Source organism: Apteryx mantelli, chromosome 1, assembly GCF_036417845.1.
Source record: "Apteryx mantelli isolate bAptMan1 chromosome 1, bAptMan1.hap1, whole genome shotgun sequence".
In the NCBI taxonomy this organism is placed as follows: domain Eukaryota; kingdom Metazoa; phylum Chordata; class Aves; order Apterygiformes; family Apterygidae; genus Apteryx; species Apteryx mantelli.
In genome coordinates, this window is record NC_089978.1 from 18,926,986 (window position 1) to 18,954,048 (window position 27,063).

Genomic DNA, 27,063 nt, shown 5'->3' on the forward strand with positions numbered 1-27,063 from the left:
AATAATATACCTTTCCCTCCTTCTCAGAAATTCCTGAACCTGAAATTTTACAGACAAATACACAGCACAAGACGTTTCACCACAAGCGGTTATGATTTGGCAAAGCTACAACCAGCCAAGAATCATAGGAAAGGAAGACTTGGGCAACTTAGGCCAGCTGCCTCCTCTGAGTCCTCTGTTGCTTCTGTACATCTCAGATGATCTTTTTTCCAGCAGAAGCCACTTAGCTACATATATTCCCCAGACAAGTGGGCCTAAATTGGTGTTAGCTTGTATCACACTGCTCCTGGCTGAAGCAAAACAACCTTTCCAATACCCCAAGCTCTGGAGCTACTGTACAGCAGCAGTATGTTCCACACTAATGGGACCTACCAGTCTCTGAACAGACTTAAACTTTCCATGTAGATATAAACAAAAATCACCTGCCCTGAGATTTTCTCACAGAGTGGGTGGGTGAATTTTTCTGACATCTCATCTTTATATATACTTGTAAAGTTCTGGGCATGCATTTAAAAATGGATTAAATGCACCAGCAAGTGTAAATTTGTTTAGTCTCCATCAAAGCCTGCTACTCTAGCTGCTAGCGAGTATTAACAGCCATCTGCATTGCCCTAGGTGATTTGAATAGAGTTCTGTCCACGGCATGTCTCCTACTGCAGCCCTACAGGAAGCATGTTTAACTCTTTCTATACACTGCCACATACAGATTTTTGGACATTCCCAAGAGTTTCTTTTCGTGAAAGACTCATCACAGCTATGCTAGTCTCTGACTATTTATCTCAATGATCTAACATGAGTCTGCCTCTATGCACTTGCCAGTCATGCTGCCCTTGGCACATCCTTGAAAACAGACCCTTGACACTGCTGGCTTCATTTCTCCCCCAGCATCAACCTCACCGTTACGTGCTCAGGCTAGCACTGGGGAAAACTTCATGCTCAGTGTGGGGACAAAGGCGAGAACAGGGCAAGTGCCTGAAGGTCAGTCTGTGGGTCCCTGTCACCCCCGCTATGGGTGCAGAAGCAGCAGGATAGGGGTAAGGAGAAAGGTGTCAGGTACATCAGGGAGAGAGGTGAAAGGGGATACCTTCCTTTTTCTCCTCATGGTGCCACCTCCAGGTCCCAGGCCTTTCTCAGTGACTCCCCTCCTCTCTTTTCAGTTTGTGTGAGCTGCAGCCAAAGAGCAGGTCTGTGTGTCCTCAGCTGCCACTGTTACTCTGCCTGAGCAAACACACCTGGCTCTTCAGCTACTACCCTGTGGTTTTTGGTTACTTTCTTATTTCAGGGAAACAAAACAAATGCCTTGGCTTAGGGAGCACAGTGAAACCATGGGCTGTGGAAAACCTCTCTTTCTCAGCTACTTCCTATGTTGCCATCCCTCCTTTTTTTGCACTCAGCTATAACTCCCACCAGCTCTTACCAGCTCCATTTACAGTAGGTCTTTCTTTGTGTTCCAGTTCTGCCACCCTTGGTCCCTTCAAAAAACATCTTCCTGGACCACTCTGCTGAGGCTGTCTTGTCCACAGCATTAAATTAATTACATAAAATGACTAAACTAAATGAATAATTGGGTTACTCATGTTACACTAATTCCTTAGTTTCCTATTTACTCCTTAGAGTGTGTAATCTTCTAAGTAATTTTGAAAAGGAATTAAAACCCCTCAAATGATGCGTGCTGTGGCATCACGCAGTTCATCAGTTGAACGGAAATTTGCAAATTCACTACACAGATCTCCACCATTGGAGAGGGCATAGTTATTGTAGGAGAATGAAATTGTCATTCTTAGCATGTACAGCCATGAGAGGCAAACATGACACATGCTTTAGCAAGCTACTTGGCATATTTCCTGGTGTCATAGGAATGGCCACTCAGGAATCACAGGTTTCTTTTCATACTCTGGTGTTAGAAATATGGATGTATGTTCTCCTGTCCATTTCCCTAAAGCTGTAGCCTTATCATCCTGCCATCACTGTTCATCTGAGCCCAGCCTTCCTTAAACCCACTCTTCACAATTCAGGCTTTTCATTCCAGACTCCTTAGCTTTACCAAGACAGTTCTGCTCAAATAGTTCAGGCTCCTCTTTCCTATTACAAATATCCCCTATGTTTCCAGATCCCTTCCCAAGACATTCTGAGTTTCCTTTACTACCCTAATTCCTTGTACTCATTTCCCACTCTCTAACTACTCTGTCCCTTAGAAACTTCCCCATCTGGATTCAGCATTCCCATCACCTGCATTTCTCCTCCTTGGATTCCTTGTCTGACCTGAGTGCCTTCCTAATCAAATGTTCAGAGATGGCTGAAATGTTCTACCTGAAACTTTCCAGATAAAGTTCTGCCTTGAGTCAGACTCTGCAACTGCAAATGGAAAATTTCAGCACAAATGGTTATAGACTGAAAAAGCTAGCAGCAACAGAAATCAGTCTTAGAGAAGCAAGTGGTGGGAAATCTCAATAGGCATTACTAGCAAGCCTGTACACAGCAGCAATGCCTATAACTCTTCCTAGCAGAAATTGCCAGCATCAAGCTGGGTCCAAATATCTAGCAGTTCCTCTTAAGAATTTAAATTTATTTTAGGTGGAGGCACAAAGGAGAACTTTGGGGGAAAACAAAAAAATGCTTTCAATGAGGCCTTTAACAGGCCTTAATATATACACAAACACTTAGGCTGTGTGTGCAAAAAGCAAAGAACATGGTTAAAGTTAAGAAAGACAAGAATACTCTGTAAATGAATAATGAGTAAAACCCCTTACTCTTACTGTACCTTTGGGCAGCACCAGCCTTCAGCCCCATGGAAGAGTCAGAGTGAGATTAGGATTAGGGTCAGCATCCCAAGGGTCCACAGGGCTGGAAGTGCCCCCGAGTCCTGCTCCATCCCAAGGGCCAGGAATGCTGATGGCCAGGACAAAGCTGCAGTCCAGTGAGGAAAAGGATCTCCTTTGCTGACTTGACCAGTGATACAAGGTTTCTGAGTCAAATAAAGTGGGTGAGGCAGAGAATAGTTGCTAATCCAGACCTGGAAGAGTTTAAAAGAGATAAAAACTCTATGGTCCATATAACTGATGCCTAGAGAGGAGATGGAATAACTGTCTGCAAAGATCAGAATGACATTAGCATTGGGGAACAATTAGAAGCAATTTTAGAATGGAAGGTTTGAAATCAAGAAAAGATTTGCCTGGAACTAACCCTAAGTGTAGGGCTAGACTAGAAAATTTAGATATCACCTGTCCACTGCCAAAGGCAAGAGATGTACTTCTGTGCTTGCAAAAGTCCAGGTAGTTACAATTTTAACAGGCAAAAAGTTGCTATTGCAAGGACTGTTTGTTTCCTCAAAGTGAGAAAAAATATGACTATACAATGCTTGCTATAAAACTGTCTGTCTTGCAAGCCGTGTCACCAGAGTGCTTCTATCAGCACTCTGCCTGATCACACTTCCCGGGGGTTCGCAGTCATCAAAGGGTTTCTCAGCAGAAGGTTTCACACACGAGCAGAAGTCCTTAGTTCTCAGCCCATTTCAGTGCCCTCTGGCTCTCGCTCCTCTCTTCAGATCTGCTTCCCTGGGAAACCCACCCAACAGCGCTCCACAGGGGCTGGGGGCAGCATCGGCCCCTCACTCCCCTCCCCAGCTGCAGCCGGGGTTTCTGATCTTTGATCGGATGGAAACAAGTCAGCCAACAGGCAGGCAAATCCCTGTGAAAGACGCTGACCCATCCTCCCTCTTCCTCGGGCAACCGCTGTAACTTGTGTGAAGACTCTCCTGAGAGGTACTTCTGTGGGGTTTTACTTCTTAAAAAAAGTTCTGGATAATCTAATAAGAAGTAGTAGAGACTGTTGTTGACTTGGGGAGTGCTCACAGTGGCTGGATGCCTTCTCTGTTTAGAGGTGGCCTGCAAAATATAGGGCTGGTTTCTCACATTTGCCTCTCTAAGGTGACAGCTTCACATTAGTAAATATGCTTCTGTGAGCTCTGGAAGATTTTGTTGGAAAAGCAGTGATATGAGTCACAGTGTCCATTTGTAAAATTTGAATTTAACACAGTATTTTTGGTCTATCCAGGAGGTATACCTGGTCATCATGAAGGTGGTTTCTTATTCTGAAACTGCATCTCTGACTGACTGTGTTTTCTTTCAGGAACTGGAAATTGCCCAGGTTATTATCTCCTTATAAATGTTGCTTTCATTTGTCTTATTCTGCAGGCAAGCCACATCCTCACTGAGCCAGAATTACCTCCCCTAGGGCAGAAAGGGCAAACACAGCAGGGGAGGATCCTGCGGATGAGTAGGATTGAACAAAAGGTGTGTTTGCTCAAACAAATATCAACAATTTGCAATGATCATGTAAGACAGTGACCCTGTTGAGATGGACCAAACTGCTGCTAGCCAGAGGCCAGACTACTTCTGTGAGAGGGCAGGAGAAGATATCTGTCTGTGCAGTGGGGTGAACAGAGGGAGGCTGCTGGTGGAAAATATTTCTCTGTCTCTGTTCTTGCCCCTAAATTTGGTGCCTGCCCAATCCAATGGTCATCCTCCTGGTTTATTCTGTCATTCAGAATAGCTTTGTCTCATTTGCCCTACGCCTGAGCAAGGGCTTCCTTTAGGCCCTGCAGCTCCACAGAGCAACCACACATGGAAGATGAGCTCTGCATGCACAGAGTCCTCCAGCTCTGGGGGGTTAATTACCTCTCTGTATGTCTTCCTCATGGTCACCTCCCAAGCAACTCACTAAGGGCTCCAGCATTTCGCTGCAGCTCTGCCTTTGCACAGGGACAAGGAGAGATACCTGCCAACCAGTGGCATCCATAGGGGTGTTTTGATCAGTTTAAAAACACTACAGTGAAGATATACCAGAAATAACATTCTACATATTTGTCACCTGGACAAGTGCCATGGATCTTCACGTGATATGTTACACACATTAGAGCGCATTTTTCTTTCCAGTTGTTCAAAACAGGTGGAACTATTTCCCACAGGATGTAAAGCTCCCAAAAGCCAGATATCAGCTTGCTCAGTGCTAGAAATCAGAATTAATCAAGCTCTTGGTGGATCCACAGAAACTTCAGGGCCAGGGAGCAAACCCAGATACTCACTAGGGCTTTCACCCAGATGCTTGGTCTGCTTTGCTCAAAAACACATTTTTGTCCTCCCTTGTACCTAAGGGGGAGGTTCTTGGGACAACCAGAAGAATCCCCAATATTGCTTTAGTGGGTATACTGCTGAATTTGCATCAAAGGTAAAAGAAGTCTTCTCCTTCTCCTCTCCCCAGGGTGTCCTCTTCCAGCTACCCACGTGTCATCCAATCTCCCTGAAAACCCCTCTTGGTTTCACAACATGCTTGTTTCCACAAGTACCACCATCTGCAATGAGAGCAGCAAGTCACAGTTTCCTAGGTAATATGATGAAATCTACCTCATATCTGGATTTCCCGATGTATGTCCTGTTGTGGGTTTTTTTTCTGTAATTTTATGCAGCTAGAAAGTAGATTTTCTCAATTTCGTGGAATCTTTTCCAGAAAGTTCCAGAAAGTCACATTAATGGGGCATGAACCCTCCAGACTTCCCACTCAAATACCCCAGCTGCAGGCTTCTTAAGTGATTGTTCCCCCCATCTTTATCATATGCTCTACTCACTAAAGTAGAATTGCACCTGGTCTTTGAAGTGCTTCAAACACAGCAAATGGTATCTGCACACTGCCCTTTGGGAATATCTGCTCTGGGAATTACTTCAGTGCTTTGATCCTTTTGTCCCTTCCTCCCCCATGACCAGATGTAGAAGGGCAAATCCCCTGAGTTTCTTGAAACGCAGGTCCAAGCAGCTTGACCATAATAGCTTCACCATTGAGGCTGAGATGTTGTTTCATTTTAACCATATGTCTACATGACATGCAGTTATACAAGCCAAATAAGGAAAGACAGTTTAATTTTCTCCCCATACTGAGACAAGCCACTGTGGAAAAATATTCTATTATCAGCATGTATCACTTCCACGGCCACATCTGCACAATTTTCTAGTGTAATTAGACCTAGGTTCCTGCCAATGAGGGATCTATTAGCAGAAAGCTCTTCAGACAAAGGGAAGCCTCCGTGCATAAATTAATGTAAATCAAGCCTGGGGCTCTCCTGTCCCATGCTGCTTGGAATTGTTATGATCTCCGTGTTGTTGCAAGAAATGAATGCACTGCTGCAGTCTGGGGACAACGAGCTGTTGGGTCAGGAGACAAGGGCAAAGCACCCCCCTCATTTTTTCATGCTAGGTCCAGGACCTCGGCTTTATGGACTGAATGAGAAGGAAATATGCAAGAAAGAATTTGCCTTGTGGACCTGTATTTAAACCATATGGTGCGTCAACTTCAATTTTAATGGATTTTTTTTTAAAGAGACTTATTTAAATCAAAGGAGGTTCAGAATGTTATTCATCCCCTGAATAAAACTGAGGTGATTTTTTTTCAGGTCTTCCTGTGGGATTGCTGAGGAAGAAAGGTGAAAAACTGGTAGGTACAGAAGGAAAGTTTGAGCCTTCAGGGACAACCAGAGTGAGCTCTTGGTATCCGTGCAGCGTTGAAAAGTACACTTGTTTTCTCCAAATGAACATACAGTTTCATTTGGAGGTAACACAGAATCCAGGTGTCTGCCACTGAAAAATACCGTCTTCAGATATGTCAGGAATAAAGAAAAATGGGTGAAGGGGGAAAGAAAGAAAGGGCAAGCGTGCCCACAGACAAACTCCAAATGCTGTGAGATTTGGTCTGATATGTTAAAGAACTTGGTTTTGGAAATCTTCCCCCAGATGCTGGATGCATCTTTTCTAGGCGTGTTGTGATACTTACCTGGTGTTCTTTATTATGGGTAGTAATAATAACAATCCTTAGCTCTTATGCTTTTTCGAGAAATGATTATATACCAACAGAACAAGTCAGGGCTGGCTCAAGTCTCCCCAGCAGTGTAGCAAAATACAATGAATCGGGTGTGCTATTTTTGCTGATGCCAGGGGAGGCGGTTGCTTGGAAGCAGTGACTAGAGCCACTCTTCTCCTCCCTCCAGTTATAGTCACTTCCCCACACCCTGCTTCTGGGAAAGAGGTGGCAATATGGGACGAGCATAGACAGAGGAGATGGGAAAAGCATAGGTGATGGCTGTGGAAAGGCCTTCCCCCAGCAATAGCCACCATCCCACAGTGATCCCACTCTTCCCTCTGCAACAGTTGTAGTGTCCCCTGCTACGATATCTGGCACAGGCAAGGTAGGCTGGGGCCACAGTTATTTTGTCCATCGTGGCTCTCAGTAATGGCTTATCTGCCTATGCCTGATACCAGTCATGCAACAATTCCAGTGTAGGCAGCTGTGGATGTCCAGCTATCCTGCAAGAATCCGGAGTACTAACAGACCCCTTGTTCTCCCCTTCAAGGCCTGAAGAAGCTTTCCCCCTGTAGCTCTGTGGGTCAAGAGCCACTTCACAAAACATACAAGAAACCCTTCGCAGTCAGTGTCAGGGGAAGGATTCGAGAAACTCCAGAAGGCTCATTATCACTTAGCACTTGTCTCACAAAGTCCTAATCTGAAAATACTCAACCTCTTTAGAGAAGAGTAGTGGCAATCAGTCAACCAGCCACTGCTGGGACACTGGATACTATCTAATGCATCAGAAATAACTGTCATCTTTTCTGTTTCCCAGGCTCTGCTAGTCTCATGAGTAAAGCAGACTCTAGTCCCTCAGCTAAAGGAGAGGAGATAGCCCATCCATTGCCGTGCTTGCTTCTCGCACTCCCACATTGTGTTTTCACTGCTGCTCACCGCCTAGGACCAGGGGAAGAGAGCAGCTTTCCAGTCCCACATACACAAGAGCGAACATTTTCCATGACACACAAGCAGTGAGAGACTTGGTCCATCACTTAGAGAGTTACTCAAAGCCTTACAGCAGCAGGGAAACTCAGGCTGAGTAAAGCACTGGTTCTACTTTCTTTCTTTACTTTCTTTTGCTCTCTGTTTGACCCAAAATACCCTTTCACCTCCCATCCCTACCTTAGAAAAGAGATGAATGCCAATCTGAAAGGATGTTTCCTAATTCCAGCCCAAACCAGCTTTGGCAGGCTCACATGTGCTTACTCAGCTCAGTGAAGAATACTGTAGGTAGAAGGAAGCGTGGAGTAACCCTAGAAAACTGGCTCTATGATGTTTCTTGGATGTCGGTGCTAGGCAGGATCTTGTTTGTTTTCTACACTGGTGCTTGGCAAATATTTGCCCCTTGCTAGGCTCACATTATTGGTAGGGAAAAGGCTCCCCAAGCAACAGAAATGTGATGCCCAGCAGTTTCTTACCTGTAACCCTAATTCACCTTGTGTTAACAAAGGTCCAAAATTATTTAGTACTTTATTCTGTTTGCCAGTTGTAGAGGAGGTGAAAAATTCAGTACAAACTTATGGTCACAGTAAAACAGCTCATAATCCATGTAATAATATGTGAGCTAATAAATATTTTCAATATAATTAATCTAACAAATGGAACATATGCTGCAATGTATATATGATCCTACTTGCTTACATTGTCCATCAACAATTTGTGTAAACAGACCCCAGCTTGTCCAGCTGGCCTTGCTCACATTCTCAGTTTTTGCCGGCATTACCCTGCAAATACAAAGAAAATAATCACATTATAATGATGCCTTTGGCAGCAGCCTTCACTGATTTCCTGGTGTGACACTCCAATAAACAACAATCACGTATCATTTCACACTCCCCCACTTACTGCACCTGATGGAGGCTTTGCTCTCTTGGAGCGAAACCGTGCGAGGGTCTAGGCAGGCATTCAGGCAAGGCCCGAGGGAAAAGCTGCTCAGAGGCATTGTCCCTTCAGCTAGCTTCCAAAGAAACATAACATTATTGCAGGTAGCTAAGGGGGAGAAGTGACATCTCCCCTCCCACTTTAGTTCATTCACCCCCACTGCAGCTTCAGCCTCTCAGTACAAAACCACGTCTTGTCCCAAAGTCCTTAGTAGTGAGGACTGACAGCAGACAGGGCCCAGGAGCAGAGCCATGACTGTGATAACTGCACTCCTGACCGAGAGCTGTTTGCTCATGGTGTTCCCATCACAGTCCCTACCAAAGCCAAGTTCAGCTGTGTGCCTAGCAAGTCTCCAGAGGACAAAGTAGCTCTTGGCCACCCTGCCCCTGCTCACCAACTGAAGGTCAGGGTGAGCTCTTTATTTCAAGCCCCTTGACTTGCATAGAGAATCACTCAGAGCAAACAAGGCTGGAAAGATGTTTGGGAGGTCTTCTAGTCTGCTCCTGCCCCAAGGCAGTCATTGCACACAAACCACTCCTGACCCATGCCTGTTCAAACTTTGTTTAAAATCCTCCAGCAATGGAGCTGTCCCAACCTCCCTAGGTTTAACTATTCTTATAAAGCATATCTTAATGTCCAATCTCAGTCTACCTGCTGTAATGCCAGGCTGTTACTTTTTGTCTCAGTCACCACAGAGACCAGGTTATTCCCTTTCTCTTTGCCGCAGTTTTGTACAGTTGCAGGCTGTTATCCTGCTGCCTCCCCCAGGGGCAGCGAGCACTTCAGTAACGTGGGCATGGGGGCTTGGCTGTCCTCTCATTCCTTGCAGACCCCAGGTGACACCACCCCTATCACGCCATGGTTTTTAGCCCCTCAAGCAATACCCTCCCAAGGCTAGGTCTCCACCTTAAACTGGAGTTCCCATACAGCCACCAGGCAACCCCCACTCTGACTCTCCTCGCAGCCCACCACGGCCCCCTACTGCTGCCACCCAGCTGTGCTCTATGTGGCCTGGAGGCAGCCCGATGACAGGAAAACCTGGGATATGTTTTTCCCCCTGTGGTGCTCTCTACATTGCCCTCCCACATCCACCCACGGCAACACTTGAAAAGAAAAACCCTCACTGAACTGCTCTTCCCATGACTCCTTCTTCCCCATCATCACTTCTCTCAATTTTACAGTCCCAGCTCTCACACTCACTCCTCACAGGTCATGTTTTCCAGGCCGCTGACAATTTTTGTTGTTTTCCATTGGATTCTGTTCAGCTGGGCCACATCATTCTGGAAGTTCAGTACCCTAAATTGAACAGAGCACTCCTGCTTGGGACTTACACATGCCGAAAAGAAAAAATCACTCCATTTTTCTTATAGGCTATAATTTGGTTCATATATCTCACTATGGAGATGCCATGACAATGCTGACTCGTGCTTAGCCTTTGATCCATTATGACCCCCAGATCCTTCTCTTCAGCGGGACATTAATGCAGGCATTTTTCCTCATGCAGCTGCTTATTTCTGTGTAAGGTGGGAACTTGCACTTGTCCCTGTAGAATTGCATCCTATTTTTCTCAGACTATTTCTCCAATTGACAAGACCATTTGTCAAGCTCAAGCTGTGTCCTCCAAAGTACTTGCAGCCTCTTCCAGCTTGCTGTGGTCTGCAAACTTAATAAGCTTATTATTTATTTTATAGACAACCATTAATAATGACCCAAAACGACATTTTCCTGTTACTGACTCTTGTTCATTCTTCATGAATGAAGAAGCCACCTTGTTCATTCTTCATGAAGCTTTTCTGTGGAAATTGGATTTGGTCAAGGCAAAAGGATTCATAATGAGAATGGGATATAAAAGGCCTAATAAAAAACAAGACAAAGTAAGAAATATGAGGAAACAAAGCTAACTTAGCTTTTTATTACCAGTTTCCCATCTGAGAACAAAAAATAATACATAATGCGTGTCATCTTTATCTTAGAGGTCCTAGCCAGTGGCAAAATAGAAGCAGGCATCCTTATCCCATGGGCATGCCATATAGCGACTGAGCCAAAACCACCTTCCATATGGCTGCAAGTCCCAGAAAGGAGCTGAAAGATGGAAGAGGTCAGTGCATGCTGTTATGCAATCTGGTGGACACACTGCCCGCAGCTGGGGCACAGACTTACTGTCAGGAAGGGTGGGGGGCCCAGATGAAAGGGGAAAACCCCAACAGTCAAAGAGCCATCAGCCCTGCAAATGGAGCTGTGAGAAGAGCTCTCTGGCTGCACCTGTGCTTTGGTCAGCTGAGGACCTATTTTACATTCAATCTAACAGCCAGTTCTCATTCACTGAAACTTCAGCAGTTGCCCAACTGTCCAAGCTCATTCTCAGGAAATATAGCCTGTCTTCCTACCACTTGCTGTTGTACTGAACAGTGGCTCCCCTCACCCTGACGGCTACTCTCAGAGGACACAGGAGGAGACAACAGCTGTAGTTACAAACACTGGATCACACTGTGTTGCTGGAGTTTAAATTCCCACCATTTCCTGAGGCTGGGAACTACCCTGCAACTTCTCTTTTAGTAGGCTCAGGACATATGCTCCTCATGTAACGCTCTATTGCAGCTATCCTCTGCCTGCTCTTCTCCCACTGCATTCAGGACAGCAGAGCTCAACAGCTCAGCTCTGTCCCGCTGCACCCCATGGAGGCTTGCAGGGTAACAAAGGGATTACACACTTTCCTCCTGAGGATACAGCAAGAGCTTTGCACTGACCTTATAAAGCTTTTCTTTTTCATGATCCTTCTGCCCTTGCACTTTCAACATCCAGTCTCACAAGGAAAATTTCTTTGTACTCAAGTTTTTTTTCATTGTTCTCCTTCTTCCCCTTGGGTAGCAATCAGCAAACAGGCCCTTGGTGTTAATTGGCTTAAAGAACACCTGAAACTCAGATTTGAGACTGAAGGGGTGTTTTTATAGAAGAATATAGAGTCTTTGCAGCCAGTATTTACAGGGGATTAACTCTTCAAATATCCAAAGGTCCCAGAAAACACAGACAATATCAGAAGGAGATGCAAAGGAAGTGCTCAGAAGGTTCATTCTCTGTGGCTTGGGTAAGTGATGCTTCAGGAAGGCGATGAGATAACGTCTGTAAAAGCCTCTAAATTGTTGAAAAGTAGAAAAGAAACTCAGCATGTAAGGAAGAGATTAAATCAGGAAGGAATTTATTAAGTTTTAGGACAAGCCTAGAGAAGAGTTTTGCCTTCGCAATTTTTTCAGTAACACTGTGATATATCTAGTTTTATACCAGTTCATTTCCAGACAACATCTATGTAGCTGCAGCTGTTTTACAGAATCAGAGAACAATTCAGCTTAGAGGGGCCTCTACATGTCATTTGGTCCAAGCCCCTGCTCAAAGCAGGGCCGACTTCAAAGTAAGATCAAGTTGCTCAGGGCAAGTTTTGAATATCTCCAAGGTTTTTTTCACAGGAAAAGTTCTTGTGCTAAATTCATTTATTTTCATTCTTCAAAGTGAACATTGTCCCAGGATAGCTATAACTTTGCTTGGTATGAAATAACAGCAAAACTCTGCTAGTTAGTTAGTGCGGAGGGCTCACCACCTGCAAGTAATTTCTCAGCAGAAGGTTTCACACACGAGCAGAAGTCCTTAGTTCTCAGCCCATTTCAGTGCCCTCTGGCTCTCGCTCCTCTCTTCAGATCTGCTTCCCTGGGAAACCCACCCAACAGCGCTCCACAGGGGCTGGGGGCAGCATCGGCCCCTCACTCCCCTCCCCAGCTGCAGCTGGGGTTTCTGATCTTTGATCGGATGGAAACAAGTCAGCCAACAGGCAGGCAAATCCCTGTGAAAGACGCTGACCCATCCTCCCTCTTCCTCGGGCAACCGCTGTAACTTGTGTGAAGACTCTCCTGAGAGGTACTTCTGTGGGGTTTTACTTCTTAAAAAAAGTTCTGGATAATCTAATAAGAAGTAGTAGAGACTGTTGTTGACTTGGGGAGTGCTCACAGCAGCTGGATGCTTTCTCTGTCCATTTGCCATCTCAGGGCTGAAGCAGTGCTGCCGGTCTCTACAGTGCGCTGCACAGATGGCACTGTCACCGAGCCCCCAGGAGCTCCCCTCCCCTGCTCACAGCCATACCATTAACACAGGCACTTGCAGGGGGTCTTTCTCTATTCTTTCTGCTCAAAGGCGGTCTGCAAAGGAAAGCCTAGAGCTTGCACACTGACTGACAGCTGGAGTGGTCTAAAGGTTATGGCATTGGAAGTACTGGATCAGTTGCATTCAGCTTAGTAAGGTTAAGGGAGGTTTTGATAAACAACACAAAGTAAAGCTGTGGACAAATGAAGAAAATAAACTTAACCTATACAGTGGCAGATTATATTTAGAAACAGCAGATCAAAACAGGAGTTTGAGGAACAAATGGCAAAGGGAATTAATACTAATAATCTTTCTTCACATCAAGATCCGGGAGACCTGTCAGAGAATCTGTAGGACCATCTGTAGGATGGTATAAAAGAGGAACATAGCAGATAAGGCCATTTTTAAATGATTTTCTGCATTAGCGCTCACAGTGGAAGAAGCCTGGTGTTCCAGTAGTTCCTGCTGTTCTTTTCAGGGGACATAGGACAGATTTGACTGAAATTAAAATGACTTTAGAAAGGTATGAAAAAATTCACAAGGCGAAAAGCAACAGATCTCTAGAACCAGATAATAACCACTCAGAAGGTCTAAGATCTCTCTAAATTGGAAAACTAAAGTCCTAGCAGTGGTGGGTAACCTGTCATTAAAAATAACTGGAAGGCTAGACAGTGACAAACATGATATCAGTTTTTTTAAATTGTTCCAGGGGTGACCTGGGAAACTACAGGCCTCTTATGCTAGCATATGTGCTATAGCGTGATCTGCCAATGTAATAAGCTAACATCTATTTCACATGCAACTTTTAATAATGACCAAAAATAATAATATAATATATAATATACATAATAATGACCATTGCCAACATTTCCCTATTACCTACTCTCTCCAGAAATGACCTTGCTCTTTCCTTATGAAAATTCTCTGTGGAAACTGGATTTGACTAAGACAAAAGAATCTACATCACTTGTATATCAGGAAATATGAAAGACCTAATCACAGAGAAAAAAATAGAAGGAAATGTAATGTGATTCTCCCCCTCTACTCAGCCCTGGTGAGGCCACATCTGGAGTACTGTGTCCGGTTCTGGGCTCCCCAGTACAAGAGGGATGTGGCACTACTGGAGCAAGTCCAGCGAAGGGCCACAAAGATGATTAGGGGACTGGAGCATCTCTCTTATGAGGAAAGGCTGAGAGAGCTGGGCCTGTTTAGCTTGGAGAAGAGAAGGCTGAGAGGAGATCTTATCAACGTGTACAAGTATCTGAAGGGAGGGTGTCGAGAGGATGGGACCAGACTCTTTTCAGTGGTGCCCAGTGACAGGACGCGAGGCAACGGGCACAAACTGAAACACAGACAATTCCATCTGAACATGAGGAAAAACTTCTTCACTGTGAGGGTGACAGAGCACTGGACCAGGTTGCCCAGAGAGGTTGTGGAGTCTCCTTCTCTGGAGATATTCAAAACCCGCCTGGATGCAATCCTATTCAACATGCTCTAGGTGACCCTGCTTGAGCAGGGGGGTTGGACTAGATGATCTCCAGAGGTCCCTTCCAACCTCAGCGATTCTGTGATTCTGTAATGTTGGCCCCAGTCACTTATTACCAGGCCTACAGCAAACTTGCACCTTCTAACTTGGCAAACAGAGGCTAGATGGGATCCTCTGTGAAGCTTCTGATGGCACTAGACACCTGTCCTCGGGCAGCTGAATCAGTGGAAGCAATTTCTAGACTTCACTGAGCATGAACATCCCCTCTGACTGCAGCAGCAGCAGCTCAGACACAAAGGTCACAGGTTGACTCCTGTACAGACAACTAAGTGGGGGAGTCATAATTTAGGTGAACCTGAACCATGGCTCTGGTGGCCTCACAAGTCAATAGAAAAGAGCAAAAAGTAGCAGAAATGAAAAAGAAAGAGACTGTGAAGGGGAAAGCTGCCTTTGTCTCAGAGAGAGCTAATTCTCGGTATTAGCTGCTCTGCACTGAAAGCAGTGAGAGGCCATGGATTCTGTCTCAGTTTAATGACTTTTTGTCATTAGGGAGCGATCTCACAGGAAACACCACTTTTCTCATATAGGCAGTTATAGCAATCGCATCTCATCACTGTTATGTTGCAGGCAAGAAGGTGGTATCTCTCACACAGCTGGGAATGACCCTGTGAATCTGGTCTAGGTGTACCAATAGAGCTAGCAAGTGCCTTTCTCCTGACCCTCAAAGAACACAGTAGCTTAGAAAGTTTTGATCCTCTGCTAATATGTTTTTTGAACATGGTGGCACCAGTAGTGCTATGTGCTTCAAAGACTGCCTGGACCCTTGCTGGCACTGAAGAACACCTCAAACTAGGTCTTATATCAGAGTTATCTTTAGTTTCCAGATGTAGGGACAGTTTAACTGGCCTTATCTCTGATGACATTATGAAGGTCATTGCAAGAATCCTTTGAGTCCACATACAGTTTAAGTAACTTTCTCACCATCACCTAAGAAGGTTTATGTCGCTAGAGAACAAGGCCAGTTTAGAACACAGTTCTTGTGTCCTCTCTGGCAAATCTTGTACATGGGCAGTAAACAGCAAAATACCTGCTAGTCCATGGAAAGTGAGATTCATCTCACCTTCATTTAGATGTCTACAATGTAAATATATATATGCAACATCAACAAGGGTATTGCAGACACTTCACTCTTTCACCCTGATATCTTGGCTCTGTGAGTACCATTTTCTGTTCTGCTGATTCCTGAGTGTTTTGAGAACAGAGTAATCTGCACTGTATTCAGGTATTTTGGTTTCATTGCAACTCTAGATTATTTTTTTACCATAAGGAGAAGGACTTAAATCTAGGTATTAAGAAGCCCAAAAGTTGGACAAGGAAAAAGAGATATCTCTTTTTGTTTTATATATTTGCAAAATACAGGACTGGTCTTTGTTCTACGCCGGCCATCATGTCTTTATGTGTTTTGTTCAGTCTAATGTCATCCTGCCTTCCAACAATTAAACTAAAAGAAAAAATTATGTCACATAATTTGACCCTATAACTAACCGCCAAAGCTAACCTCCAAAGCAGCTAGTAACTAGCAGAGAGCAAAAGGAGGACTAGCAAGTTATGTGGTAATTACAAATCCAACTAACAGGGATGCTGATAAGAAGCTGCTTAGCCAAAAAGCTATTTATGTCATTGAAGACATATAAAAACACGCTTAGACAAGCTGTGGTTTCCCACTCCCATTATTGCTAATGCTGTGGGTCACAGCTCCAGCCCAGCCTCTGAGGTGCCATGCCCTGATGCCAGGTTTGACTGCGAGCACAGACACCTCCCATTCACCACCTGAGAGAAATGGGGCTATGCTGGGCAACAGAGACTGGGAACTGCCCACTGGGTTCCCCAGGGAAGAGCAAGAAGGGGGGCACCACTACAGCATTGTCTCCCATCAGTGTGAGCAGACTTTAAAGGGAAGAATTGTTCCCATCCTCAACCCACCCGGGACTGGAAAGGCTGGCGCAAGAGAAAGTGACTCTGAGCCCTTCAGGAGTGAAGCCTTACACAATATTCACAGTATTTGCCCAGTGTTTATATATATATTTAAATATCAAAGCTAAGCTCAACACAGGAAACATAGTATTTAATTTTTTTTCAGACAAATTCCCCAAGACTAGCTCAGGGGGATGGTGAGAAGGAGGGGATATATGAGGGAGAGAGTAGGAGGATGCCAAACTCTTCAATGGAAACTTCAAACTCCAGCTTTCCAAGCTAGTATAATGAATAATCCTTTTATCCTCGGTTTGTAACTTGGTACTTTCCCTACCTCACTGGGGTAATGAGGATTGACAGAAAAGAAAAAGAAGCAGGTGGTGAAGAGAAAGAGTCTGCCAGCCAAGAAAATATTCATTAGCAGGGATGTGGGAGTGCATCACTGGATACCCAGGGAAGTTCACTGTATAAGCAGAATTATCCAAATGACGCCACAACATTGTCCTCCTGCACCCAGGCAGGCATTTGAAATGAACAGCTTCCTCCCCGCCTTCACTCCCATGTAAAGGGCACATGCCTCAGCCTCTGGTACTTTCACAGATGGAGTTTGCCAAAGGAGCAATTTCCAAAAGTGGACCCCTCAGCAAAGCGACTCCTTGATAAGACCAGCTGCATGCAGGGTGGGGAGGCAAGACAGGATTCCTGCTTCTGAAACCCAGCCTAACAGTGGAGATATCAGAAACGTCTAAGCAGAGGTCACACATTCTCTGAGAGTGCCAGCTCGCCTTGGAGCAGGCTGAAATAAATCGAGAAGGGGATGAAGTCGTCAGTGAAGAAGGAGGCAAATTTGCAAAGATATTGTGTCTGAACTTGCCCTGAGATCTCCACTCCACTAAGGGAGCCATCTTGTCTTAGGCACCTGAACCCAGTGTCTCCTTTCCCCAGGGAATATCCATAGCAATAATATACCACAAGCAGGAGGGTAGCTCTCTTCTCAGCTAGGTCCCATTGCCCACCAGTTCAGAACCTATCTGCTGATGCCCCTAGGAGGACATAATTGGAGCTTTCCTTCCCTGTTTCCAAAGAGCAACTGTAGTGACTTCCTCCCTACCTCAGTGTTTCAGGTCACAAAGCTCACAAACGCTGCTAGCGACCCCATCTCTTATCAGCATTTCCCTTCGGCAGCCTCCATTCCAGTCCATGCCATATTCACGCAGCAGGGAGGGTTTCCAGTAGAAAGTGGATTTGACTCAAGAAGGAGGTTCATTACCCTGAGAGGGTTAAAAATTAATGAGCGGCAAGAAAGGGAAGCATAAAACTGAGGTTAGTTCCTTGTTTGTTTTCTAGCTCCCTGTTCTGAAGTTAAAAAAAATAACTGCTTTCTTCAATAGGCAAAGTTAATTACTAGTATGAATTGTTTTCACTTCTTCCTGTTGGAATATCACAGAATCACTGACCCGGTGTCACTCGCTTATACCTGGGAAGGAGGCAGCCAAAAGGGAGTAATAATAAATCAGCAAAGATACTGAGCAGGGTCTTCTCTCACTCAGGACTGCATAGCTCCTACCTGAGGTGACAGGACAGCCACAGGCTGGAGCTCAGACTGACAGAGGGGAAATGGAGAGAGCTGGGTAAAACTGAAAGACAAAGAAAACAGTCCCTGTCAATAAGAGGGACTTGAAAGGAGCAAGATTCAGTTCTAGGGACATGACTGCAAACTGTAAAACATTTCTCCCTTTTTAGTTTTGGCCATTTCAAGGCCTTCTCTCCCACATAGGTCCTCTTTACTTCTCCTTAAGATCCTTTTCTCAGTCCTAATTCTTCCACCACCACTGCACCCAAAAGCAGTAACTTTCCACATATCCTGAAAGCCTCACCATGCACCTTTCATGGCTAATGTAAAGGGCTGATCATATCACTGAATCACAGGTCATTAGTGAATATGGTACCAGGTACTGACCCATTGCTTTCACTGTGGTTGCTGCCAGTCTTCTGAGGAAATCCAGCGGACTCCCCCAGCCTACAAATTCCTTCCTTGTCTGGAGAGACTAACTATCCATTAGTTATCCATTAAGCAGAACAGGACCCTGACCACACAGCCCTTCATCCCTACTGTCTCCTTCCTGCTGGGCTCCTGATGCCTTTGAGATATAAAGGCCAAAAAAATACATCTTCCTTCTCATTGTGTCCTGTGGAGTGCCACAGGTAACTGGGGATCTGGCAATTTTAACCAAAGGGGTACACCAGAGGATTTCAACTGAAAGCTTAATTTCTTCCTTTTCCAACAGAAAGTGACTATTACAAAATTAGTATCTTCCATTCTTTAATAAATGAAGCTTGGAATAACTCTTATTCCCTTGATAACTGTGTTTTTAGTGTAGGATATGTTGCTAATATGGACCTCACAAGAAAGCTCTCCAGATGGCATCATCACTGACTCTTCATTGGAACTGTGAACAGCTCTTTGGTTTCTTGTCCTCCTGTTCTGCAACTGCCCACAGGAGACCTATGAGTGTTGCTCAGAGGTCTCTTCTCTGTCTAGTCCCTCTGGACAAACAAGGCTTGCTCATCTGAGAGTGAAACAACAGCAGAAGTACAGGTCTGCTTTGACTGAAAACTCTTGCCTGATCTATATGCTGGCAGCTCCAGAAGATACACCAGAGCAGCTGGGAGCTGTATCTGTATAAGGATAACTGTGTGTTTCTTCTTTACAAAGCCAAAGTCATGGAAATCCCAAACTGAAGGAGAAATAAGAGGCAGGAGTATGAGAGAGGAGGAAGGTGAAGAAGTGAAAGCCTTAGCTTAGAAAAGGCTCCCAAGGGAAGGAGGGACAGGCCTTAGCTGAGACTTTTTTGAGCTTTTTCTTCACAACGGCCCTTATCAGCTGGTCTTGAACACCCAGCTAAACTCTTAGAAGTGGGGGAGTGAAGTCAGGGTCCTGACGTGTCCTCTATCTGGAGACCAGTTACATATGGAGTTCCTCAAGGTCTGTCCTGAGCCGTATTCTGTGTAATATCTTTATCAAGGACGTGGAGGAGGCAGTGGAGTGCACTCTCAGGTTTCTCAATTATGTCAAACTGGGAGACCTTTCAATACACTCAAGGACAGGGCAGCCATCCAGAGGGACCTGGACAGGCTAGATGAATCAGTCAGCAGGAACCTCGTGAAATTAAACAAGGAGAAAAAACAAGCCTTGTCCCTGGGGAGGAAGCACCCCTGCAACAACACACCTGGGGTCTGACTGCTTGGGGAGCAGCTCTGCGAAAAAGGCCCTGGGGCATCCCGGTGGGCAGCAAAGCTGGACATGAGCCAGCAGCATGCCCTGACAGCAACAGCACCCTAGGCTGTATGAACAGGAACAGAATAAGAGATCAAGGGAAGTGATTGTTCCCTTTTACTTGTCACTTGTTAGACTATGTATGGAGTACTGCATATAGTTTTGGGCACCCCAATACAAGAAAACATCAATGAATGGAAGCAAGTTCAGTGAACAGCCACCAAGATGGTTGGAGGCTGGAGCACTTGCCTTGTGAGGAGATGTTTACAGACTTTGCATAGTCACCTACACTTATGCATGTCTCAAAGCAAAATGCAGTGGTTTCCAGTGCAGACACTTTCCTTAACCCCAGCAGGACAGAGAGGAGAGAGAGAAAGTGAGAGAGAGAGAGAGAGAGAGAAAGCAAGTGAGAACTTCCAGAGCAAAGATCCCTAAGACCCACGTGCCTCCGTTTTGCCTCAGCCTTGTTAGAGGTTTCCTTCCCGGCCAGTCCCTCACTTCTTCTCCCACCTTGCTTTCTCCCCCACCCTCTCCTCCACATTCCCAGGACCATCCTCAAAGCCACAGCACGCCCTCAGGAGACAGTCTCAGCTCTGCCCCCTTCACTTCCCTCACAACAATTATTTTCCATGGGCCCTGCAAGCTTCATACGGCCACTGTGCACTGGTGACACCCCTTCTGTTTGGCAAGGGTGGCCCCACTATTGAGTGATAGACAGTTAACAGGAGCAGTACATAGCAACAACCAGCAGTGCCCATGGGGTTTGTTGACCTTCTCCCAAGGACTCCCACCCACTTTCCTGGCTCATAAATTCCCTCCATGCCAGCTGTCGGCCCATCACCTCTATGCAGCAAGACGCAGAGCAGATCCCCACTATGCATCCTCTCATCCCTGCCTTCTTCTTCCTGCTGGGCTCCTGCTGCCTTCAAGACACAGAGGCACGACAATATGATTCCAACCTCACTGTGCCCAATGGAGGCCCCTGGGGTACTTGGGGGAAGCCACATTTTTGCCCCAAAGGCTACGCTAAGGGATTTGAACTGAAGGTAAGGTTTCACTCCTTCTCCAAGGGGGAAAAAGAAAAAAACTCACTATGAAATTATATTCTTTCATTCTGGTTTCAGTAGGGCTGGCAACAACACTTTGTCCCATTGCAGCAGTGTTTGCATTGTATCTTTATTGTTCATGCAGGCTTATCAGCAAGAAATCTCTAGTGTAGACTAGCTCTCCAGGCTCCCTGCCAGTGAGTGATTTCTTACCAGGGGAGTCCACAGGATACAAATAGGCCTGGGATCTGTACTCTGCAGCTCGTGCCCAAGGGACTTGCACCTCTCAAGACTCCAGTTCTTGGGGTCAGTGCACCCAACGAGAGTGTAGGCATGCCCTCAGGGCAGCAGCCACCAAATGTTCCTCTGTGTCCAGAACCTCTGCTCTGCAGTTTGGATAAAGAACAGAGGTAAGCAACAGCAAAATGGGCTCACTAGAAGAGGCTGTGAAGCTGCCTTACAGCCCCTTTTCTCAGCAGCACTAAGATGTCTCTGGCTGCGTCTCACAGAGCCTCCTAACACCTCTCCCAAGGCTCATCTTATCTCTTCTTTTTAATGGGACAGGGAGTTGGCCATTCACTGGTGACGTTCACTTGTTTGTCCACTCTTCTAAGGTGGAGTCCTACCAGGGATTCTGGCTATTTGGTGATGACACAGCTCTGAATGGCATCCGCCTGCTCTGCACAGATGGCACAACCATTGAGTCCTCAGTGGGGCCGTGAGTAGCCTTTGCTTTCTCATTCTTCCTTCAGGACAGCAGCTTTCGTGAAACAACAAGGGAAAGCAGTGCAATGTTTTTGCTATAACCATCCCAAAACCCTTGTGAAGGTGGCTCCCCTGCCCCACTTGGTCCCTCTAGCCACGAAGTGTGAATATCTTAGGGTAAATATCTTGTCCCAGAGAAGGGAATAAATTTTGAAAGGATCTTGAACCCAGGAAAGGGAATTGCAAATATCCAATCCTGATCATTTACTTTCTCCTTTTCCTCAAATGCTTACTTGGAAAAAGACATTGATGCTAAATAATAGGGACAATGCAAGCAGCTGAACTCCCCAAGGAGTCATGTAGCAACAGGCTACAGGCCTGATGATAGCTGGGTACCTAGGGGGAAAGACAAAAACACCCAAGTGAAGTAGAGTGAAACAGATGCTCTTAGAAATATACTGTCCTTCTGTAGATACCCTTTCCTAGGACCACAAGGGTCCCAGTTGAGGTGCAGGGTTGCTTTCAGGTGAGCAGAGGCTGAACACACATCAGGGAGTTGTTTTTCCTCTCTGGCAGGTGGGGAACCTGGACTAAGGCCCAGCTCTGCTCCAGTAGCAAGATGGTTTCCTTCTCGCTGCGTGTGGAACCACAGCAGCATCTGCTTGATGACACGGCAGCCGACAACGTGATGTTCCTCTGCTCTGATGGAACACAACTGGTGGGCCAGGGACTTTCAGAGGGTCAGTTTGGCCCATGGAGTGGAAAATGCAACTCTAAAGCCATCTGTGGGCTCCAGACGAAGGTGGAAGAACCCCAGGGAAAGGGGGATGACACAGCTCTCAACGATATGAAACTCTACTGCTGTGACTAAGTCCAAGCCTTCTACCCCAGCATTTACAAAGTGATCTACCATTAAACCTTGAATTTGTCCTTGCACAAGGGGCAGTGTGCAATTTTCTCAATCATGTTGTTGGGAGGTAGCCAGATGCAGGGACTGCCAGAACGAGGGGGTTTCTTCCAGCCCCAGCCCGATGGATGTGATGCTACTGCAGCTCCCTGTTCCCAGGTCCTGTCAGTATCAAGGCTTAGCATGTAAGTCCAGTAAGTGCACAAGTGCACACAAGCATGTGGACACACACACACACACAACCCCTACAGTCAGCCATAGACGAACACAGACAGACAGCAGTGCCTTTGGTGGCACCCATGTATACACACACACAGCGCCCTCCTTCTCTGGAGATATTCAAAACGTGCCTGGACGTGATCCTGTGCAACGTGCTCTAGGTGACCCTGCTTGAGCAGGGGGTTGGACTAGATGATCTCCAGAGGTCCCTTCCAACCTCAACCTTTCTGTGATTCTGTGATATGAACAGCACAGATGGCCCAAACCTCTTCCTCTCCAGCTAATCAGGATTGATGTGCACTACTGAAATATATACTCACTCACACAGAATTGGTCTCCTCAGTAGCTGGCCTCAGCTACCCAGTCTTTTCAATATCTGGCCTCAGACCCCAGTTTACCCAGGTGCTGGCTCCTGGACCCTTGAGCACCTGATGTTCATGGTCACTTCAGGCACCTGAGGTTTACTCGCTGCAGTCACTGGCACTTGGCTCTCTTATCCTGGTCACTGACAAGTCTGGCATGAAGTTTGCTAGTGCTCTCACACACAGGCTCAAACCAGAGTGCACCCACACGTAAGATAGTTAGAAAGAATGTTGCTGTTGTTGTTGTTGTTGTTGTTGTTGTTGTTAAACAGTTATGGTTATTAACTAAGAATATTTAGTAAGCCTAATAGGACAGGCTGCAGTGGTCAAGTGCAGGGCTTGGTCAGAGAAGCACGCTGACTAGTCAGCTGTTTACCCACAACCAGCCCCTTTTATCCCTTTTTCCCTTTATTTTCTCACACTTGTTCCTCTCCAGTCCACCTTGATCCCTCTCTTTCTCTGCCTTTGGTCTATCCCTTAAACATCCCATGATCAGTCATTGTGGGAATGATCCCACAATTCCATGATGATCTCCCCACCTGTAGGTAAGGCAGGAAGCAGGACCGTAAGGGCTGGGCAGTGAAGGAGGAAGAGAAGAGGGCTTTCCTGCCCTAGCAGAAACCATGGATTTTATTAGGGGTAAATCTCTTGTTTTCAAATGAGGAGAAGGGTATATCTTCACCCTCTCTCCATTGTAATGATTAGGATGTGGAGAGCTGACCATCATACAACCGCGAATAGGTCCATATCCACCATCCAACTCCTGGCCCCCACTGTGTGCCTCACCTCCAGCCTGCTCAACCCAGCATCTCAACATCACCTCCAGTTGCCTTGTCCAAAGGAAGCACCAAGATTCTTGAAGATTTTTGTTTCCTGGTTTTCCAGAGTTAATTTGCAGTAAAGTCAGAAATCTACTACCTATAGATACCTCTCCTGAACCCACCATCACCTCCTTCAGCACCAAGAACTCCTGCTCAGGTCTTCTCTGGAGTTCTTACCTTGTCCTGCTTTCCTGTTCATTAGGCAAGACTATGCATACAAGGACTCTGATCAGGATAACAAGTATGGGACAGGAAATAGCCACAAACCCACATCTCATAGGGTACTATGCAGGAACATTTTCTACTTTACAAGTAGTCTGGAGAGTCTGTGCATGTCAGAGAGGTTCACAAGCACAAGGAGAACTCAGGGTGGAAAGGAAGAAACTGGAAGAACAAGGTGAATTCCGAAGTGAATTGCAAAGATTTCAAAAATAAACAATTTCCTCAGTAACAAGAGTATAGAGAGGAGGCAGAAATTTGAGGAAGATGTAGGAGTGAGGGAGAACCTCCATAGCTCTATAAAGTTCATCACTATTTTATACACTCATATATTTGAAATTTGCTTGCTTTGATATTCTCTTTGAAAGTAACTCCTCCATAGGAGGATTGTGAATAGTCCTTAGTAGTAGTTGTGAGCACCAATTTCTATGCACATAATGAATATCTGAACATACAATCATGACTAATTCAGTGTTATGTTTATTTAATCACTGCTGGGAGGCCAGATGTTCCAGTGGTTTTCAAAGCATTAATAGTGCCAACATTTGCCTTTACACATCCAAATGGACTGCCTGCCATTTTGCATGCAGCCAAGAGAAGCTTCACAATAAGTATATTTGCAAGTATATTTAACCCTTTCCACTTGGCCTCTGAGAATAGGGTTTTGCAGTTCCGAGAGATTATACTTTTATTACCCATTCAGTCAGTCACCAAGTACTCACCTTGTTCCATAACTATATTCTTAAGCCCCAGAGAGCCATTACTGTGTTAACTCAGCAGAGCACAACTGTAATACAAGAGAGAACCATTGTGTATATGAACTGGCAGCCAGGTCACATATCCTCATGGGTGGGATACCCAATTGTAAGAGATCAAGGCCTTCTTGAAGTAGTTCTGTTTTATGGGATTGTGAATCTCTGTCTACAATTAGATATACTAGGAAAATTCACAACTCGTCATTTCTCCTGGAAAAAAGGCTCCCCCAATACGGTCTGAAATACATTGAGATAAAAATGATGGGATGCTTGTCATGAATATCTCAGGAGGCTTTATATTACTTTTGTATGATTATATCATTTTAATGTTACTCATTCAGTTAAGAGAGTTACTGTACACAGCACATTCCTTTACATGACATGAAACATAAAACAGACATTGTGTCTACACAGACAGATTTCTGCAAGAGTACTAGTTATTGGAGACTTTATTTGATCTTCCTATTCAATTCTTAGCCTTTCCCATTAATCAGGAAAAATCTTGGCTGAGGTGAATACAAACACAACGGAAGGTCCTCCAGAATAATATATTTCTAGGTGGGAAGATCTAACAATGAAATGCTGGAAGAAAAATCCTTGCCCATTACTGCTTCAAATTTATTATTTGATTAATGCAGGATTTTGTGTATGCCACTGATCTATAACAGTAAGTCCTAGGCCTTGCCATGGTCCATCACAAAGTGACAAGACTTACGTCAGTTGTTCACTTTCTGTCTGTTCACACACTGGAGCTTCAAAGAACAGCTGTAATTTACAGTGGCATACGACTCCTCTGATCAGAGGAAAACCTGAATGAAATACCACATGGAAACTCGAGACTTTTTCAATAATGGCCCTGATTCTTGTGCAGTCATTTACCCTGATGCACAGTGAGGGCTGCTTGAAATGTCTGATCTTACCCTTCTGATTTCATGCCTATTTTGTCATTGGGGCATCTTTGATGTAAAAAAGCTAGCCATGTCTAATCATTCCCCATTTACTGAAAAGAGTATGCATGTTGCTCAGACTTTTATGGGAAGAGTTTCACAGCAGCGCTTCCACAAAATATGCAGTGTGTCAGGCAACCTCAGCCAAATAAATACAGAAATGCATGTCTAGTGGAGTTTTTTCCTTGGTTCTGGGAGTCTTTGCATTTCCAGTGTTGCACCCTCTTGCTTAAAACATGCAATTGTGTTGCAAGCCCTATTAAAGTAGAAATGTCATTTATTCATATGTATGTCTTTGAGCCTCTGGAGGGCAGGGCCTAGATCTAAAATAAGACCCAAGGTCCACCTCTGTAAACACAGTTTGTTGTAGCCACAGAGGGCTGATGACCTTGTTCTACCCAAGCAATCAGCTTTCCCTTTCAGAAGTTCGCAGTTACCTGACCAATAAGGATTGATGCAATCAGAGCAATGCCAAAGGAGTTACACTACAATAAAGAAGTGCCACAGGAGATACCCTCAAGCTAAAATCTTTGTTAAAAGAGCAGGTAGTAAATACAATGCAGTATCATTTACATGTAAAAGTACATGTAAAATCAGAGAGCTTAGATATACACCCAACGGGAACATTTCCTTGGGTGTACCTGCAGGTTGTCCACAGACAGCTGTGAGCTATTTCCGCCTACCAGAAGCTGTGCAGTTGTGGTTCACGTGACATTGAGCCTGAAGCCATAACCATCACTTCTCAGCAATGTTTCCCAGACCAGCGCTATGCTCATCATAGCTATTCAGTTTCCAGTTCAAGCACAGGTAGAAGCAAGTTCATACTTGCTCAGAGCAAGTCTGCTAAGAGATAGACCTACCTTTGTCCTCAGTCCCCTTTTGCCCCAGCTCAGTCCTGCTGTCCCACACTTGCTTCTATGCCAGATTTTTGGACAGAACTTTCTGCTCCATCCTCTTTCCGTGCTAGATGCAGGATGACACATCTGCTTTCTCTCAAAACTCTTTACTCATGCACAAATGGCTTCACAGGTCTGTGCAGAGACCTGGAGCTTTGATGTGAGGGTTCTTTAGAGCAGCATTTTATCCTTTTTGTCTGAGTTCATGCACTATTGAAGGAACTCTGTCTCATATTAACTGCTGATTGTTGTGACAGAGTTAATGCATAAAAAGTCCAGTAATGGACCAGGACCCCAGTGGCACTAGACACCGTGCAGACAAGGAACAGAAGGATGACCCATGCTCTAATTTTTGTTGTAATTTGAGCACACACATTTGCACGCTTACTCTCCTTGTTCTAAGTAAGGAGATAGTGCACTTCAGAGAAGTCATGGGCCTGTTCTCCTGCTGATGTGACACCTAGAACCATCTTCCCAGAGTAAAAGTATGAGTAATAAAAATAGAGCAGGGCGGAAAGCATTTAGGAAACTTTTCTAGTGTTTCTCCTGGGA

At 45.2% G+C, this 27,063-nt stretch overlaps 1 protein-coding gene across 1 annotated transcript; it reads left to right on the forward strand.

Moving 5' to 3' along the window:
- Positions 1 to 20,509: 20,509 nt before the first annotated feature.
- On the forward strand, positions 20,510 to 22,256 carry LOC106493474 (vitelline membrane outer layer protein 1-like). The gene is made up of 3 exons (XM_013953534.1): positions 20,510 to 20,680; positions 21,295 to 21,398; positions 21,962 to 22,256. The coding sequence occupies exons 1-3, from the start codon at positions 20,510 to 20,512 to the stop codon at positions 22,254 to 22,256; spliced, it is 570 nt and encodes a 189-aa protein (XP_013808988.1).
- Positions 22,257 to 27,063: the final 4,807 nt, after the last annotated feature.